The following is a 15,021-nucleotide window of genomic DNA, read 5'->3' as shown; positions in this document are numbered from 1 at the left end:
TGCAATAAGGACACTTATGTTAACCATACAATGACATCATGTGTTTTAATGGTTCTAGTGGTTGTACACTGTCTCATTAAGACAGATGTGTTCCCACAGATGATCTCTGTAATAGGCAGGTAAAGTAACTTTGAAGACTGTAAACTTTTACCGCATCTGATTCCCACTCTGTGTATTAATAATTAGATTCATTGTCAATACATTTGTAATCAGAAAATAATTGTAGTAGTTACTAAGATTGCATACCATTAAAAATGTCCAAAAATGTAATCTATTTCATATCATATTTAACATTTAGGAACAACAATCTTTACAATACTAATACTACAATACAATACTACTTTTGAATCAATATTTAAATATAAATGATATTATGAAATATAAATATATTTGTGGTCCAAATAATTTTTGTCTAAATTCTAAACCCTATATATACACTTTTATATTTTATAACTTATTTATTTTATATATAATGCAAATACATTTATACATATCATTTTAAAGTGGCTCAATACTTTTTTGGCACTAGTCATATGTACCCAGATATACAAATAATAAAAGTCTTTGACTGTCAAATCTTGCAGACATTGTCCTTCTTTTTACCAGTCAGTTTCCTTTACAAATTCCTACCTGAACTGCCATAAAATCACTCATGTCTAGGAACTGAATGATTTAAGGCAGCTAATATTTTGTGTGAGACACATAGAGGTGTAATGACACATTTGTGAATTAGCCTATCCTTAATCAAACACATAGAGCTCTTTGAGCCTTACCCTACAACACAGTATGATGATACTGATGATTGTTTGGCTATTATTGGCCAGATGTTTTATGATACTGCAGTACACCTGACAAAAACAAATAAATAATAATAATAATAATCATATATAAAAGAGCCAGATAATTCATTCATTTTAGAGGTGCTTGCTCCTGTTCCATGCTTGTTCTCCCAGTCATGAAACCATAAACAGACATTTGATGTTTATTATGTTAATAAATATTAAGCAAACATATTCAAATTTAAATATATCACAAATTTCAAAATACATACAAAAATTCCACAGCTGATGACAAAATAAAGCTCTGTTCTAGTAATCATTAATCAGAAATAGATTCAAGGTAAATTAAGTTTTTTTTTCACAGACTGTAATGGTTTGGACATGTTTATGACTGTTAGTGTAGTTTTGTGATGACTGTGATTCATGTCTGTAAAGGCATTCATCTGTATCAGCTGATGAAGAAGATGAAGAGTTATTTTTTCCAGTATTCCGGGGACAGCCATTTCCATTTCTCAGTCTGCAGGAAAAGGAAGTCTTTTATTTCATGAAATTGCAAAGCATATGTTATTATTGTTTTTTTTAATTATTATTAATGAATATGCTGCACAAATTAAACACTGCACTGAACAAATCATGTTCTTTAGTATCAGTATATATCTTATGAATCAGTATATTTTTCTTATTGTCCAGTAAAACATTCAAACATCCTTTAAACGAGGTAAATTTACCTATGCAGCATAGTTAGCTGTTTTCTTTTCCCACTTGTCTTAATTCAAATACACCTACATTCTATATAATTGATATTTTCTCTGAAAAAACTAAATATCTTATAATTGTCAAAATTAGTCATTATTGTTGTTAAAGGTAAAGTGTGTACAGTAATTTTGTCAATTGTAAAATATTTTCTCCTGTCACAACTGAATATACAGATAAAGCTATGGGTAATACATTCATCACCCATATCAATTTCACTCACCTTAATGCCCCTGGCAGAAAAGATCTGCTTTGGTTTTAGGTCTGTTAGCGTCTCATATGTATTAGTGAGTGCTGAATTCTCCTCGGCTCTGGCTATAGGACATGCATCTGGAATCTGCTCGTATGTGTTATCCACGTGGAAGTGATTAAGAATGGCTTCAAGAGACACCTCAGCATACATAGCATCATTCTCTTGCCTGTTGAACATTGGCATTCCCTGCCCTACTACGCTTTGGTTGCCAGGTGTTCCAGCTAGTGTATAGAGAGATGTATTGCTTAGCTTGTCCAGACTGTTGCTTAGACCTGGCAACCTGCTGATTGGTGGATTACTGAGCTTTACCCTCTGTAAGTGAGAAGACAGGTGGGGTTGTCTTTTCCTGTAGAAGTGTTTGTCTTGTTCAGTGTCATCCAGGAAAGGCAAGGACTGACTTCTGCAGTTTGGCAATATGAGTTCGGAGTATATAGTTCTTTTGTTTGTGTCAGGGTTTTTCTGTAGTCTTAGGGCTTTGAGGTGTTCTCCCTGGTTGACCCTAAGAGCTGTAAGTGAAATGTCCTCAGTGGGAGTTCTGGCTCTTTCTTTGGGCCTATGTGGGGCTACTTGAGTATACAGCACACTTTCTGGGCTGTGTTTGATTTCCAAGGAGGCAGATTTTACAGGAGGTCCTTTTCTTGGCACTGGAGGTACTGACTGTGGGAATCAATCACAATTATTCAGATGTGAATCCACAGTCAGATGTTTAATTCCTTGTTTTGACAATAATAATGAAGAATGTATAGTAATAAACTTGTTAAAAACCATTAGGTCCCACTTTAAATAAAGTGTCTTTAGCCACTTGTACTGTACTGAAAAGATAATTAATTGGTTTAAAATTAAATGGAAAAATATGAATATTTGATCAAAGTTCAAATAAAAAATTCCAAAAGAAACCATTCTTTCAAATGGTATTTAAATGAATGTGACTTACCTGTGTGTTTCTGTTGCCTTTGGGCGGCAGGGCTGGAGGCAGCAGAATCTCATTGGTTTTTTCACACTTATGTTCCCAAATATCCTTCACAGATTTCACACTCACACCTGGCTTTTCCCTCAGGTCAAAATGAACCACGTCGTACAGGTCACTTGTGGAAGACTGCAAAACACACATAACCACATAGAAATTATCAGATAGATCAGATATGCACAATAAACAATACACTTTTTAAACCAACATGTGTGATTTAGTAAAATAATTTAATTACAAATGGAAAAAAACTTCTTCAATTATGTAGATGTGTTGACAGCTACATAATACAATACTAATTATATACTGTATATACTATAATATAATATAATATAATATAATATAAGTAAGAAATAATTGAGGATGTACCGTTGAATTATTGAAAAATAATGCACACCGAGGTGGTAATGCCGTTACACCTCGGGTTTGCATTATGTTTTAATAATTCAGCGGGCCGGAGTCAATTATTCTGCTTATACCACGGTTACAACACCTTAAGATGTCATTCAGGGTTTTATCTCAAGACATTTTCTGTTTTTCATCCCTAAAATGCTCTTATGAGTGTATTAAGGTGTTGTAACCATGCTATCAGTGGAATAATTGACTCCGGCCCGTTGAAATAATAAAAAATTATGCAAACCCGAGGTGTAACGGCATTACCACCTCAGGTTTTTCAATAATTCTGGTATATATATATATATATATATATATATATATATATATATATAATATAATATAATATAATATAATATAATATAATATAATATAATATAATATAATATAATATAATATGATATAATATAACACACAGTTAGCAAAAGGGCAATGTCATACAATCTTCCACTCTGAATTGCTAAGTAATTGTGATGAAATACTGTATAACTACATTTAAATGAGGATACAGATGTGGAGGGGTAGAGAGTTCACCTCAAAACATGACAGTGTCAGATACTCCCCAAAAGGCTCAATGGGGTTTGTTGTGTAATATTCAATGAGGCTGGTCAGTGTATCATGCATCTCTGTGTCGCCAGTCACAATGAAACGTCCCACTTTATTCTGATTGATGACAAAGTGCCGACATCGATCACGACCTCTGAAAAACAATTATTTATTCAGTTAAAATAAAATATAAAAATGATATAATATAATATAATATAATATAATTATAAATTCCAAAATATCTGTATTAAATTACTTAAATTATCAAAAGAATGTATAACATCAGTAGCTTAGGACTGACCCCCCAAAATAGGTTAAATTCAACCAAAACTTTGCATTTTAACAGTTTCCTATTTTGCTTAAAGGAAATGCAAATATCTCGTTATAAGCAAAGTCATGTGAAAATGTAAATTATACACCAGAATAGACACCAATGATCTGAGGGCTAAGAGATCTTTCACACCTTTTCGTTTGAGGAACCTCAGGAGGTGGTCTGAGTATGTTTCTTTTGTGGTTCGACTGATTTGTGCGATGTGAAAGCGAAGAGGTACGAGTCCACTTCGCATTTTATGACAGACAGTAAGTAGCATACCTCGTGGCTGGCCATACATAGCTGCATTTCATATTCCAGTCACAATTTACAGTCCAAATATGGGCGTTTTAACCAAATAGATACACCATGATTACCATGATGTGTTTTTGTGTCTCAAATTCTGTTCTAGTTACCTAAAAATAGAGCATCTAAATTGAACGGAACGGCTTCATTCAGAGCAACCGCTTTAAAGTGCCCTGACGTGTGTACCGTCTACGGAGGTTCCCGCCAAACTCCCATGAAAATACAAATTTGATTTGCGCAATGGCAAATGTTGCCGGCTCATGTACACAATGTAAATGACACACAGGAGGAGACACTTGCTTGCTCCATTACTCTCGAGAACATAAAGGAACATATTTTCAAATGCACCTAGAAGGAATTGTATGCGAACTAAGGGCTTGTAGGTGTTAACGGAGAGCCTTAACATAACGTAAGAGAGTGAAAAATTTCGGAAAATAATACAGTATGCATTATTACTATTGCATAATATAATATGATTGCCGGTGATGTCTGGGTTTCATAAATGGAACATATAAAATATAATTTTTATGCAATTCTATCCCTGTGCAATAATTTTTTTATGAAAAATTCTAATTTTTTAAAGCCTTAAGTAATCATATAGCCCCATTTTATTATATGATTATATCATAAAAACTGCTTAAGGTGTAGGATAAGCATTTATACACCTTAAGATGTATGACAATTTGTATGACAATTGCTTATCATAATAATCACAATTATTTATGAAAAATTATTGTCAGCCAATTTCCATAATCGTGACCTAGTTGCAGTGGGGTCTGAGTTCTTAAAGAGCTGTGGTGTGAACAACAAGGGGTCTGAGAACACAATAACGTGAACTTAAAACATACTCAATATGAAACCACCCAAGTTGTTTCTAGACTGCATGTATAGAATAGCAATTAATATTGTTTTACACAAACTCACTTATATGACAGAATGTATCCAGTGGCTTTATCACTGAGCCGAATGAGGAAACAGCCCAGTTCCTTGTCTTTTAAATGCTCCTCTGCATCCCTGTGAAACATAACACCATGGGGAGAAAGAGTTCATATCCAAGTATGAATACTGCTTTTATAATTTCTCATGTAAATAATAGTGTAAGCGTGCATGTATAAAAACTGAAACTTTCAAATAACTTGCTCTAAGACACAGAATAATTTCCATGAAGAAATTCTATTTTAGCCCTGGATTACATAAAGCAATGAACAAAAAAACAGTTCCCCCAGTTTTTGCCATACAATGAAAGTGAATGGTGCGTTCCACGGAAGAAAAAAGTCAAACATCACTCATCATGTGAGTGAGTAAATGGTTTAATTTGGGTATACTATCCTAGTAACAAAACCCATTGCTTGTTTCAATAGTAGGGACAGCTTAAGAAGCACTTCTCACTTTCTGTTTATGAATCCTTGGAACCATTCTGGAAAATTCCCGTTATGTAGAATGAGAGGAGCCTGTGTCTCAGTAAACCACTTAAGGGCCAGTTCCCTTAGTCTGCTCTCTGTGTTTTCTGCCTGGATGTCCCCTATAGGTTGCCTCTGGTCCATCCTCACTCGATCCTGTATCAATGCAGAATTTGAGACAATTTAGCCAAGGTGAAACAACTTAGCCAATGCACTGGATGTCTAATGGCATTAGACCTAAAAGTGCTTGTCCACACTAAGAACCTAATTTACCTATTTTCCAGGTGACGTCATAAAATGCCCTGGGCGTTCTCAACACAGTCATTGTTCTTGTTGATCATGACAGAGCCAAAACTGTTTGGCATAGTTACATTTTACCACCTGTGTACCTTTCTCAGCTTGAGTAAGAATTCTGAAAACGTCCCACATTTACAGTAATATTGGATCGTCAGCTTGATAGCTTGGCCAAATTAGATTACATGTCAAGCAATACATGCAGTCATTTTAGAGAGGTGAATTACTATTACCCCCAAAAGTATTTGGATATTTAAGCCACTCTTAAAAATGTATGAATGTTACTATACAGAAGAGGTTATTGTAAAAATGGCTTTGAAATGTTCTTTGAAAATGTCGAGCATCATTTTGCAGTTGCCACTTGTTTTGATATTTTGTTCCATTTTGATCTAATGCAATAACAAATAAATTTTTAAATGTGGTTTAAATGTCCAAATGCATTATAAAACCCCTGTTTATCTCTTTAAAAAAAAATCTTAAACTTAAGTTATATACCTTAAAGCGAAACATCAGGCAAGAGTGGAACCTGTGGGATTTGGGCCTCCTGTTGTCCATTGGATGAGTTCTTGTGAGGTAGTTGTGTTGGAATTTAGAGCTGTACTGTCTTACGCAGTATGCGCTGGTCCATAGAGATCCTGAGAAGGGACAAAATTTAAAATTTTCATGTAATGTGATTTCATCAGTTTACTAAATTTCTGTGGAAGACTTTCATGGAAAACCACTTTATAACAGCAGGTTTATTTTATTCTTACTGTGTATATAATATACCATTTTATTTTATTTATTTATTGATTGATTGATATAATTATTTATTATTTGTCAGCTAGTTTTATTTGTTTTTAATTATTTCATGTATTTATTATTTGTTTTTAATATACCTTTTGATATACCTATAGTATAATTGTTAATATAACTAACAGTGAAATAATATTTTTTATAAAGTAATCTTAGTGTCACTAGCATCACGCTAGTTCACGCAGGTGAACAAAGAAATATGGATAATTCTGCATAAATCAATTGATCATTTGTAAAAAAAAACATAATTACAAATGAAAAATCAGATCAAACCATCTCAAGAATGACAACATGGACACCGGAGACGTACCTGTTGGCGTGCGTTGATGCATGCAGTGTGATTTGACTGTCATGTTGCTTAAGATTAAAACTGTCCTTTGCCTCTCACACATCTGATATCCTTTTGAAGAAAGTGAGGACATTGTGAAGGGGTGCTGACAGTTACAAACTGATATACTTTGCTGACATTCACCTCAGATGTTGTTCCACACGGTTTGGAAAAAAAAGAGTGTTACGAAGGGTAAGTCGCTTAGCTCACCTACGAATGACAGCGCGAGGGAGGGAAGGAAAGAAACAAAAACATCCTCACACAGAGCACAGAGTTTCCTGAAGAGAAATGGAACGGCACAGAGGAAAGAAATGTGGTCTTACAACACACGCACACACACACACACACACACACACACACACACACACACACACACACACACACACACACACACACACACACACACACACACACACATTTCTTTTTATAGTGGTGGGTAACATACTTGTAGGAAGTTGTGTAAACTTCAAGAAGAAGAAACGGCTACCTAATGCCAAATTTGAATGACAATTTACAGTGACCCCTAAAAGTATTTGGACCTTTAAGCCACACTTTAAAAAGTGTAAATAGCAAATCAAGATGCATTTTGAAGATTGAAATTGATGGTAATTTAAAAAAAATTATCAAACTGAATTTGGCGACATTAGGACGAAAGTTTTGCTGCTGAAATCGGTTTGTGCTTACCGAAATTCAAATCACTGCCCCCCACTGGCTGAAGTTGGAAGTGTAATTTAACGCATGGGCACGTGTGTTCCTCAGTTTCCACAGAGTGGCACTAAAATTGAGTTGCATTTTTCATTGTAAATGATGTAATACAGTCAACAGGAATGCATATTTATTAACCCTACTGCCTAAGCCAAACCCCAACCCTAAACCTAACTGTCAGTGGAGTAAAAATGTAATTTTATAGCAAACATATAACCTCTGAGTCACGCTCACCATTGTTTATGTGAATGCGATTACTTGCTGGTTTAGGGTCGATTTCAGGGTACAGGAACTTTCAGAAGCAACATTAAGACAGCCACTGTCATGGGGTACATAAACTTAAAATGACCTTGGGACCAGTTGGTTAAAATGTAATGCAAAAAAATTGAAATTAGTTCTAAGATATGGTCTTGCATCATTTGCTTACATTTGGTTTAATATTATGTGATCTAGGCAATGAAAATCATCAGTTTTAAGTGTGGTTTTAAATTTCCAAACAGCTTTTGTATCACATAAATATTAAGGATTTGATTCCAGCAGTTTAAACAAGCTTATTGAGCTAGTTGTTAATGAACTGACTGTATAAAATCTTAAAAATCAGTGTCTTGCCCGCATAAAGCTGCCATACTGTTAGTGGCCACCCTGCACAGACTCAATCACAACAACACATGGCTGAGTCATCATGGTTAAACTGTGACTACTGTAGCTTTTTGGTTTGCCCAGCCTGCCCTGACATATTCCCCTCATATGTGTGGGATAAACAGCCTCTTCAGATGTAATGTGTCACAGTGATGGACAGGGTTTCCTCACACATTCCATCTAGTGTGTCTGTACTGTGGTTGCTTCATCAATATAGAGTAGGATAACTGTACATCATCTGTTTGATCTTTGACTTTAGGGATAGTTTAGAGACTGCAGGGAATAGTTTACTGTAATTTCCCTGGTTTGGTGCTGATGAATCACTAATTGTGTGTTATGTAAATCACCTCTAACCCAAACCCACTCGATAAATGTAAAAAACAATATGGTTGAATTATTACAGCAGATTGGCCCGCCTGAAGTCCTGACCTGTCTTCAGTTGAGAATGTATGGTGCATTATAAAGCACACTATCCGGCAACAAAGACCCCGTACAATTGTGCGGCTTAACACATACATAATGGATGAATGGGGGAAAATTCCACTTTCAAAACTAAACAAACTTGCATATTCCATGCCCAAATGCTTAATAAGTGTTATTAGAAGAAATGGTGATGTTTCACAGTGGTAAACACTCGGCTGTCCCAACACTTTTTTGGAACGTGTTCCAATCATCTGATTTGAAATTACTGTACATTTTAAAAAAATTAAAAAAGTAAATTCACAGGTTAAAACATCATATAATGTGTAGTTGTAGTGCTTTAAATTTAGCAAAGGGTGATTATAATTTACAAATCATTAATTTTTGTTTATATTAGCATTTGTAATACTGTCCCAACTTTATCAGAATTGGGGTTGTATTTGAAATATGTAAATTAATTAATTATTCATATTCAGAGTTACAATTTAACCTGACATTCCACAAAGAGATATCATAGTTTGACAATAAAAATTGATGAATGCATCTACAGTTTATTTAATGTGGTAAGGTGCGGAAAGGTTTGCGTATTCTTGGACCTCAAAGGTGAGAACTCAAAAGTTTAACTGAAGATAAAAAGTAATAAAGACACTAATCTGTGAGACACAGTGGAGGAATATATGTCAGACAGCTTGACATTTGAAAAAGGTCAGATGTCTGTTTAGACAGTGGAGAATGTCAAAGTGACAGTTATTTCTGCTTCCTGAAGATTTGTGTGACATCTTTTAAAGAACAAATACAACTATCATTAGAGGTTAAGAAAACAGAGCTAAAACATTAATTGTAATTAAAAAGCATTTTAATGGTGCATTTTAACAAATATATAGAAACACAAAAGGCTTACATTGCAAGTGAACAATTGTAATAGTAAAAGAAAGCTTAAATTTATCCTAGAAGTTCATAATCACACAGTAATAGTAATAATAATAATTTTCTTTAACAGTATTTTGACTTGTCTTCTAGTAAAAATATCTAAACATCTTTAAAAAACATGTTTAGATGTTTAGAATTTTGCTCCTCATTTATTTTATTTGAAAACTTGTTTTAGACTTGCTTCCTTTTTCTCGCCCCATTAGAAAATTGCTTTTCTTGTTCCAACCCAAAAGGTTTATGCTTATAACAATACAAATCGCCAATGTGGTAAGACAAATAATATTAATTCAAGATTCTATGAAATCAAGTATTTTATTTTATTTATATTCTTGTTTTATCTTGCATTTTATTGGAAAACAATACAAAAAATATTGTTACATTCCAACCACTGTTTATGAGTGACACTCATATAAATTTATATATATATATATATATATATATATATATATATATATATATATATATATATACACACAAACGGTAAAAAGTTTTTAAATACTTACTCATTCTTTATTTTTATTTTTTTTTTCACATTTTAGAATAATAGTAAAATCATCCAAACTATGGAATAACAGAAATGGAATTATAGGAATTATGTTGTGACTAAACAAACTCCAATATAAATCAAAACTGTGTTATATTTTTGCATCTTCAAAGTAGTCACCCTTTGCCTAGAATTTGCAGATATGAACTCTTGACATTTTCTCAACAAACTTCTTGAGGAATCACCCTGGGTTGTTTTTTAATCAGTATTGAAGGAGTTCCCATCTATGTTGGGCACTTATTGGCTGCTTTCCTTTATAATTCGCTCCAGTTCATTCATTTAAAAAAATTAAAAATTGTTAATTAAATTGTAATTCTATAATGAAATTAATATGGTGGCTCAATTATATTTTTGTCAAAAAAAACTCATTTCAAACATTGACTGGTAGTGTGTGTGTGTATATATATATATATATATATATTCTAATTCTAATTACATTTCTTATTTATTTCTGTTGATTTAGGAGTAATTGGACCTGGACATTTTCTTTACAGGTTCTTTATTTAATCCTTTTAGGGATTAATTGCTCCAAACCTGAATGCACCAGTTTGTAATTTCATTTGTGTCAGCGGTATCAAACAGATGTCACATTAACGAAAGCTCTCATGTTGTCTTGTGGTACAGGAAACCAAAGTGTTTCCCTCTGTCTTTTCATTTCAACAAACTGTTACTGCAGTAAGCATGGCAACTGGAGATATTTGTAAGCATGGAAACACACTAGAGCAAAAGCTTATGATTGTTGCATCATTGTTCTAACACACTAAACAGTAAACCCAGAATATTAGATTCAGAGACACAGAGGCACAATAAATAATGTCCTGTTATGAGTACCATTAGCCTATACTGTGGCCCCAAAAAGTATTTGGACACTTTTGGGCCTTTTTTATATTTTATTATATAATTCAAAGGTATTCTTTCATATTAAGTGAAATGTCTAAATATTTTGGGCCTACCCTGGCTGCTATACTGTATGATTATTATTTGCCAAGGGTGAAAGTAGTAATCTGGTTTCTGTCAGATGAGGTGAGAGTGTAGTGGCACAGTGCTCTCATCTCATTTGAATGACACTTCCTGTAATGAGAATCACTTTCACTCTCTGCATTGGATCAAAGCCTTCTAGTTTAATTCATGGGTATCAGTCATGTTTCCAGTAATTTGCTGAAATTATGCAATTATTGGAATAATGATTCTTCAAAATTGATTATGCATAATGAATAATCAAGATTCATCATGATGTAAGGATCTCATCACCATTTCAGTATTTGAGAGTTAAGTTTTTCAAAACACACAATAGGGGAAATATGAGTAGAGGTATACTGATATTGTTTAAATACTAACAAGGGATTCTGAAAAATAAATAGACTATATAAACAGCAATCACACACTTCAGCACATCCATGATATTTCTACAGTGTGTGATAGAGATAACAAAGTGACTCTTTTGCGACCCCTACCGGTCGTGGTTTAAATGAGCTTATTGCACGGCAAGTCGAAAGTATATCTTTCACCTCATCTCTAACTGGTGACAAATAATCACTCTTTTCATTTTTGTTATAATAAAACACATTTTATTGCCTCTGTTTATGACAGTACAAAATGTGATGGTACTGCTTTACAATGAGGTTGTATTTTTTAAAAGTAGTGAACATGAAAAATAATAAGCAATCATTTAACAGCACTTCTTAATCTTGGTTAATGTTGATTTCAACGTATAGGCTACTGATACATTTTTAACTTTAAAAGTTGTATAAGTACACTTAAGTACGTCTTAGATTGCACCCCTAGGGGTGTGAATGCAGCATCATTCAAATGCAATTCACTAAAAGTAACAGTCAGACAGGATTACTTTAATCTTTAATTGAAAAGATATATTAACAGGATGGTTATTTAGATTAAGCGAGTATTCAAATGGTCATGTGATTCTAACATGGCAGGCCCCATGAGGGGACCCTCTCCATGTAGAATAAAACAGCCTTTATATGGTTACTGGTCTCATGTGGGTGCTCATGATGTTATACATTTGTTTAAAAAATAATTCATGTCTTAAGATATGTATTTTTTTAAATGAAAACAGATTGCTGAATGCATTATGAATTGCACCTTTAATAAGGTTTAATAATGTTTTATATGTATTTATTTATCTGATAATAGCTTCCTGCATCTAGCTTTTATTTTTACTTGTTATTTTCTCTAATTCAATAAATACAAAGTGTTTTTCTCTGATCTTTTTGGAGTAGTGTCAAATGCTCTTTCCCACACACAGAAGTGGCTACAATTTAAAAGGAATCCACTACATTTAGTCAAAAAACTCCCAAGAAGGACATGCATGTGGAAGGCCCAAGCATGGCCTACATTTGAACAAGCCAAGTGGAATTCATTAACTGCTCTTAAAGGATTCTGAAACTCATCCAGTTCACAAGCAACCACTGGAAAATTTATTTCTATGAGCTGCTGTTTATATTTAAAATTCTGTCTCTGTTCAAAGATATAAGTGTGATAGAAGAAGTGGATGTCAATGTTCATATGCTGCCTGTTGATTCAATGGATACCTGACACATGTTTGATTGTGTCAATAATGGCTGTTGAAATGTCCAAAAATTAAAATGTTAAACAAAGCATTGCAGTTCTATGCGCTGGGGAAAGCTTGGTGTGTTCACATGCTAGATGAATGAACTGAAAGCATTGCTTGTTGATGGTGGTGATGTGGAACATATAAAAACAAAAGGTGTGAAAGCATTTTATATGGAACTTGAGGAATTCAAGACTGCTCAAAAGCTTGTGCAAGAATGGTTATCTCTGATGATATCAGAGAAAATGAATGCATTGATTGGTATGAGCCCAAAATGTCTATATTTGAGAACTTCATGAGTGAAGTGGAAATGTGCAAAAATGTCAAAAAGTTCCACAAATACTTATTGTGCCAAATTACAGTGCTTCAAATGTGTCCAAAAGATCACACAAATCATGCGGATCCCATGTGTCAAATTTATCATCGTCAGTGACATCTTTGAGAACCACAGCAGCTGCTGATTAAGCAGCCCTTCTTGTCTGTAAAGCTGCATTCTAACAAAAGCATGTACTGAAATGGAAAAAAACTGCATTGAACATGAGACTGTAAACAGTAAAAAAAAGAAAGTTCAGAAGATTTTGGGGGAATGATTGATTGAACTTGTGTATTGGACTTGTACATGGAAGAACCTGATATTGTAAGCTTCGCCCCCGAAAGTAAACGTCAGGAACTTCCTGTGTTGTGGCAGTATTTGTGACAGTATTCGTGACTAATCAATCGCGATGTTGAATTTGTGACACAATCGTCTTGACAGTTAGGAACTTGAACTTGAGCACCTTGACAGCGGTTCAAGCCACCGAAGATCTAAAATCGGACGCAATCACCCATCCTTCTTGGGAACCAGGAAGTATCTGCTGTAGTAACCTGAATCTCTCTCTAGAAGGGGAACATGTCTGACCAGAGGATATTGCAGCTCTAATGTCAGGAAGGAGCAGGTAGGTAGAATTGCACCAAGGCTTCCTAGTGTTTTTTCACCTCCCGAAACCGGACGGTGAGACCGGGGCATCAAGTAGGAATACTCTGTCCTTATCCTTGATGCCCTTGAGGTTTAGCCACAGATGCTTCTCCGAGCTGACAAAAGCATCCATTGAACAGCCGATAGCGCAAGCCGTCTGCTTGGTTGCACGGAAAGATAAATCTGTGGCTCGATGAAGCACTGAGAATGCTTTCTCATTGATTGTACTACCTGCACTCAGGTCCTTCAACAAATCAGCCTGGTATGCCTGTAACACCACCATGGTGTGTAGTGTGGCACCAGCCTGACCTGCTGCTTGATCAGCAGATAAGAACCATTAGAAAGATAACGGAACAGTGAGCCATTAACCTCATGAAGAGATTCCAAAGAGATTACATGTGTTTTATGGACTAAAAGGAATTCATGAATGACCTCTTGGAGCAAAGACATGCTGAAAAGGTACCATAGAATCAGCTGCCAGGAAGTTATGGAAGAGTGTGGTGCATACCCCACCATGGTGTGTACGACAAGAGGAAAAAGAAAATCAGGGTTGTTTGTTTGTGCGTCCTCATTCCAAGACACATACCTAAATCAAGAGCTACATCAGGGCCCTGACCTTACAAATACCCTCCTTGTAGTCATCCTTTGATTTCATCAGGAACCTGTAGCAGTCAAGGCAGATATCTAAGGAATGTTTCTTACTTTACTTTACTTCTTTTCTTATGATGGCCCAGGTGACATTAGTCAACCACTGGCAGAGTACTGGATGTTGGTCCATCATTTTTGTGCTGTCTCCTCACCAAGTTGTGTGAACTATGCCCTCAAAAAAACAGCTGACAATGAAGGAAAATTTGGTGAAGTAGTCCTTAGCATCATTCGAAATAACTTTTACATTGACGACTGCCTGACATCCATTACCAATAAGGAGGCAGCCATTGCCTTGATTAAAGACTTAAGAGCAAGCGGTGGATTCAGATTGACAAAGTGGATCAGTAACAGTCATTCTGTCCTAGCTTCAGTTCCAATGGGCCCTGCGAGAGCTTTTAGGGCTAAAGTTAAGTCCCAAGTTGGGACTGTAGCCGGTCGAGGTGGGTTTAATATTCTTGCTCCTTTAAGGAACTAAATTATTAAATCA

The 15,021-nt window shown here is 34.8% G+C and overlaps 1 protein-coding gene across 1 annotated transcript; it reads right to left on the bottom strand.

Moving 5' to 3' along the window:
• Positions 1–1,154: 1,154 nt before the first annotated feature.
• Positions 1,155–7,392, bottom strand: LOC127640734 (uncharacterized). The gene is made up of 8 exons (XM_052123451.1): positions 7,107–7,392; positions 6,497–6,636; positions 5,697–5,863; positions 5,232–5,321; positions 3,680–3,845; positions 2,720–2,881; positions 1,756–2,442; positions 1,155–1,296 (listed from the first exon to the last, which is right to left on the bottom strand). The coding sequence occupies exons 1-8, from the start codon at positions 7,216–7,218 to the stop codon at positions 1,252–1,254; spliced, it is 1,569 nt and encodes a 522-aa protein (XP_051979411.1). The 5' UTR covers positions 7,219–7,392; the 3' UTR covers positions 1,155–1,251.
• Between the last annotated feature and the right edge of the window lie 7,629 nt (positions 7,393–15,021).

Source organism: Xyrauchen texanus, chromosome 49 (genome assembly GCF_025860055.1).
Source record: "Xyrauchen texanus isolate HMW12.3.18 chromosome 49, RBS_HiC_50CHRs, whole genome shotgun sequence".
Lineage (NCBI taxonomy): Eukaryota > Metazoa > Chordata > Actinopteri > Cypriniformes > Catostomidae > Xyrauchen > Xyrauchen texanus.
This window is presented reverse-complemented; position numbering and strand designations above follow the sequence as displayed.

Bases quoted from the DNA above. Each gene is read 5' to 3' on its own strand.
- LOC127640734 (XM_052123451.1), bottom strand. From the start codon at position 7,218: ATGTCCTCACTTTCTTCAAAAGGATATCAGATGTGTGAGAGGCAAAGG. The intron at 6,637-7,106 runs GTACGTCTCCGG...GTCCCTTCTCAG, and splicing joins GCATCAACGCACGCCAACAG to GATCTCTATGGACCAGCGCA. The intron at 5,864-6,496 runs GTATATAACTTA...GCATTGATACAG, and splicing joins GCCTGATGTTTCGCTTTAAG to GATCGAGTGAGGATGGACCA.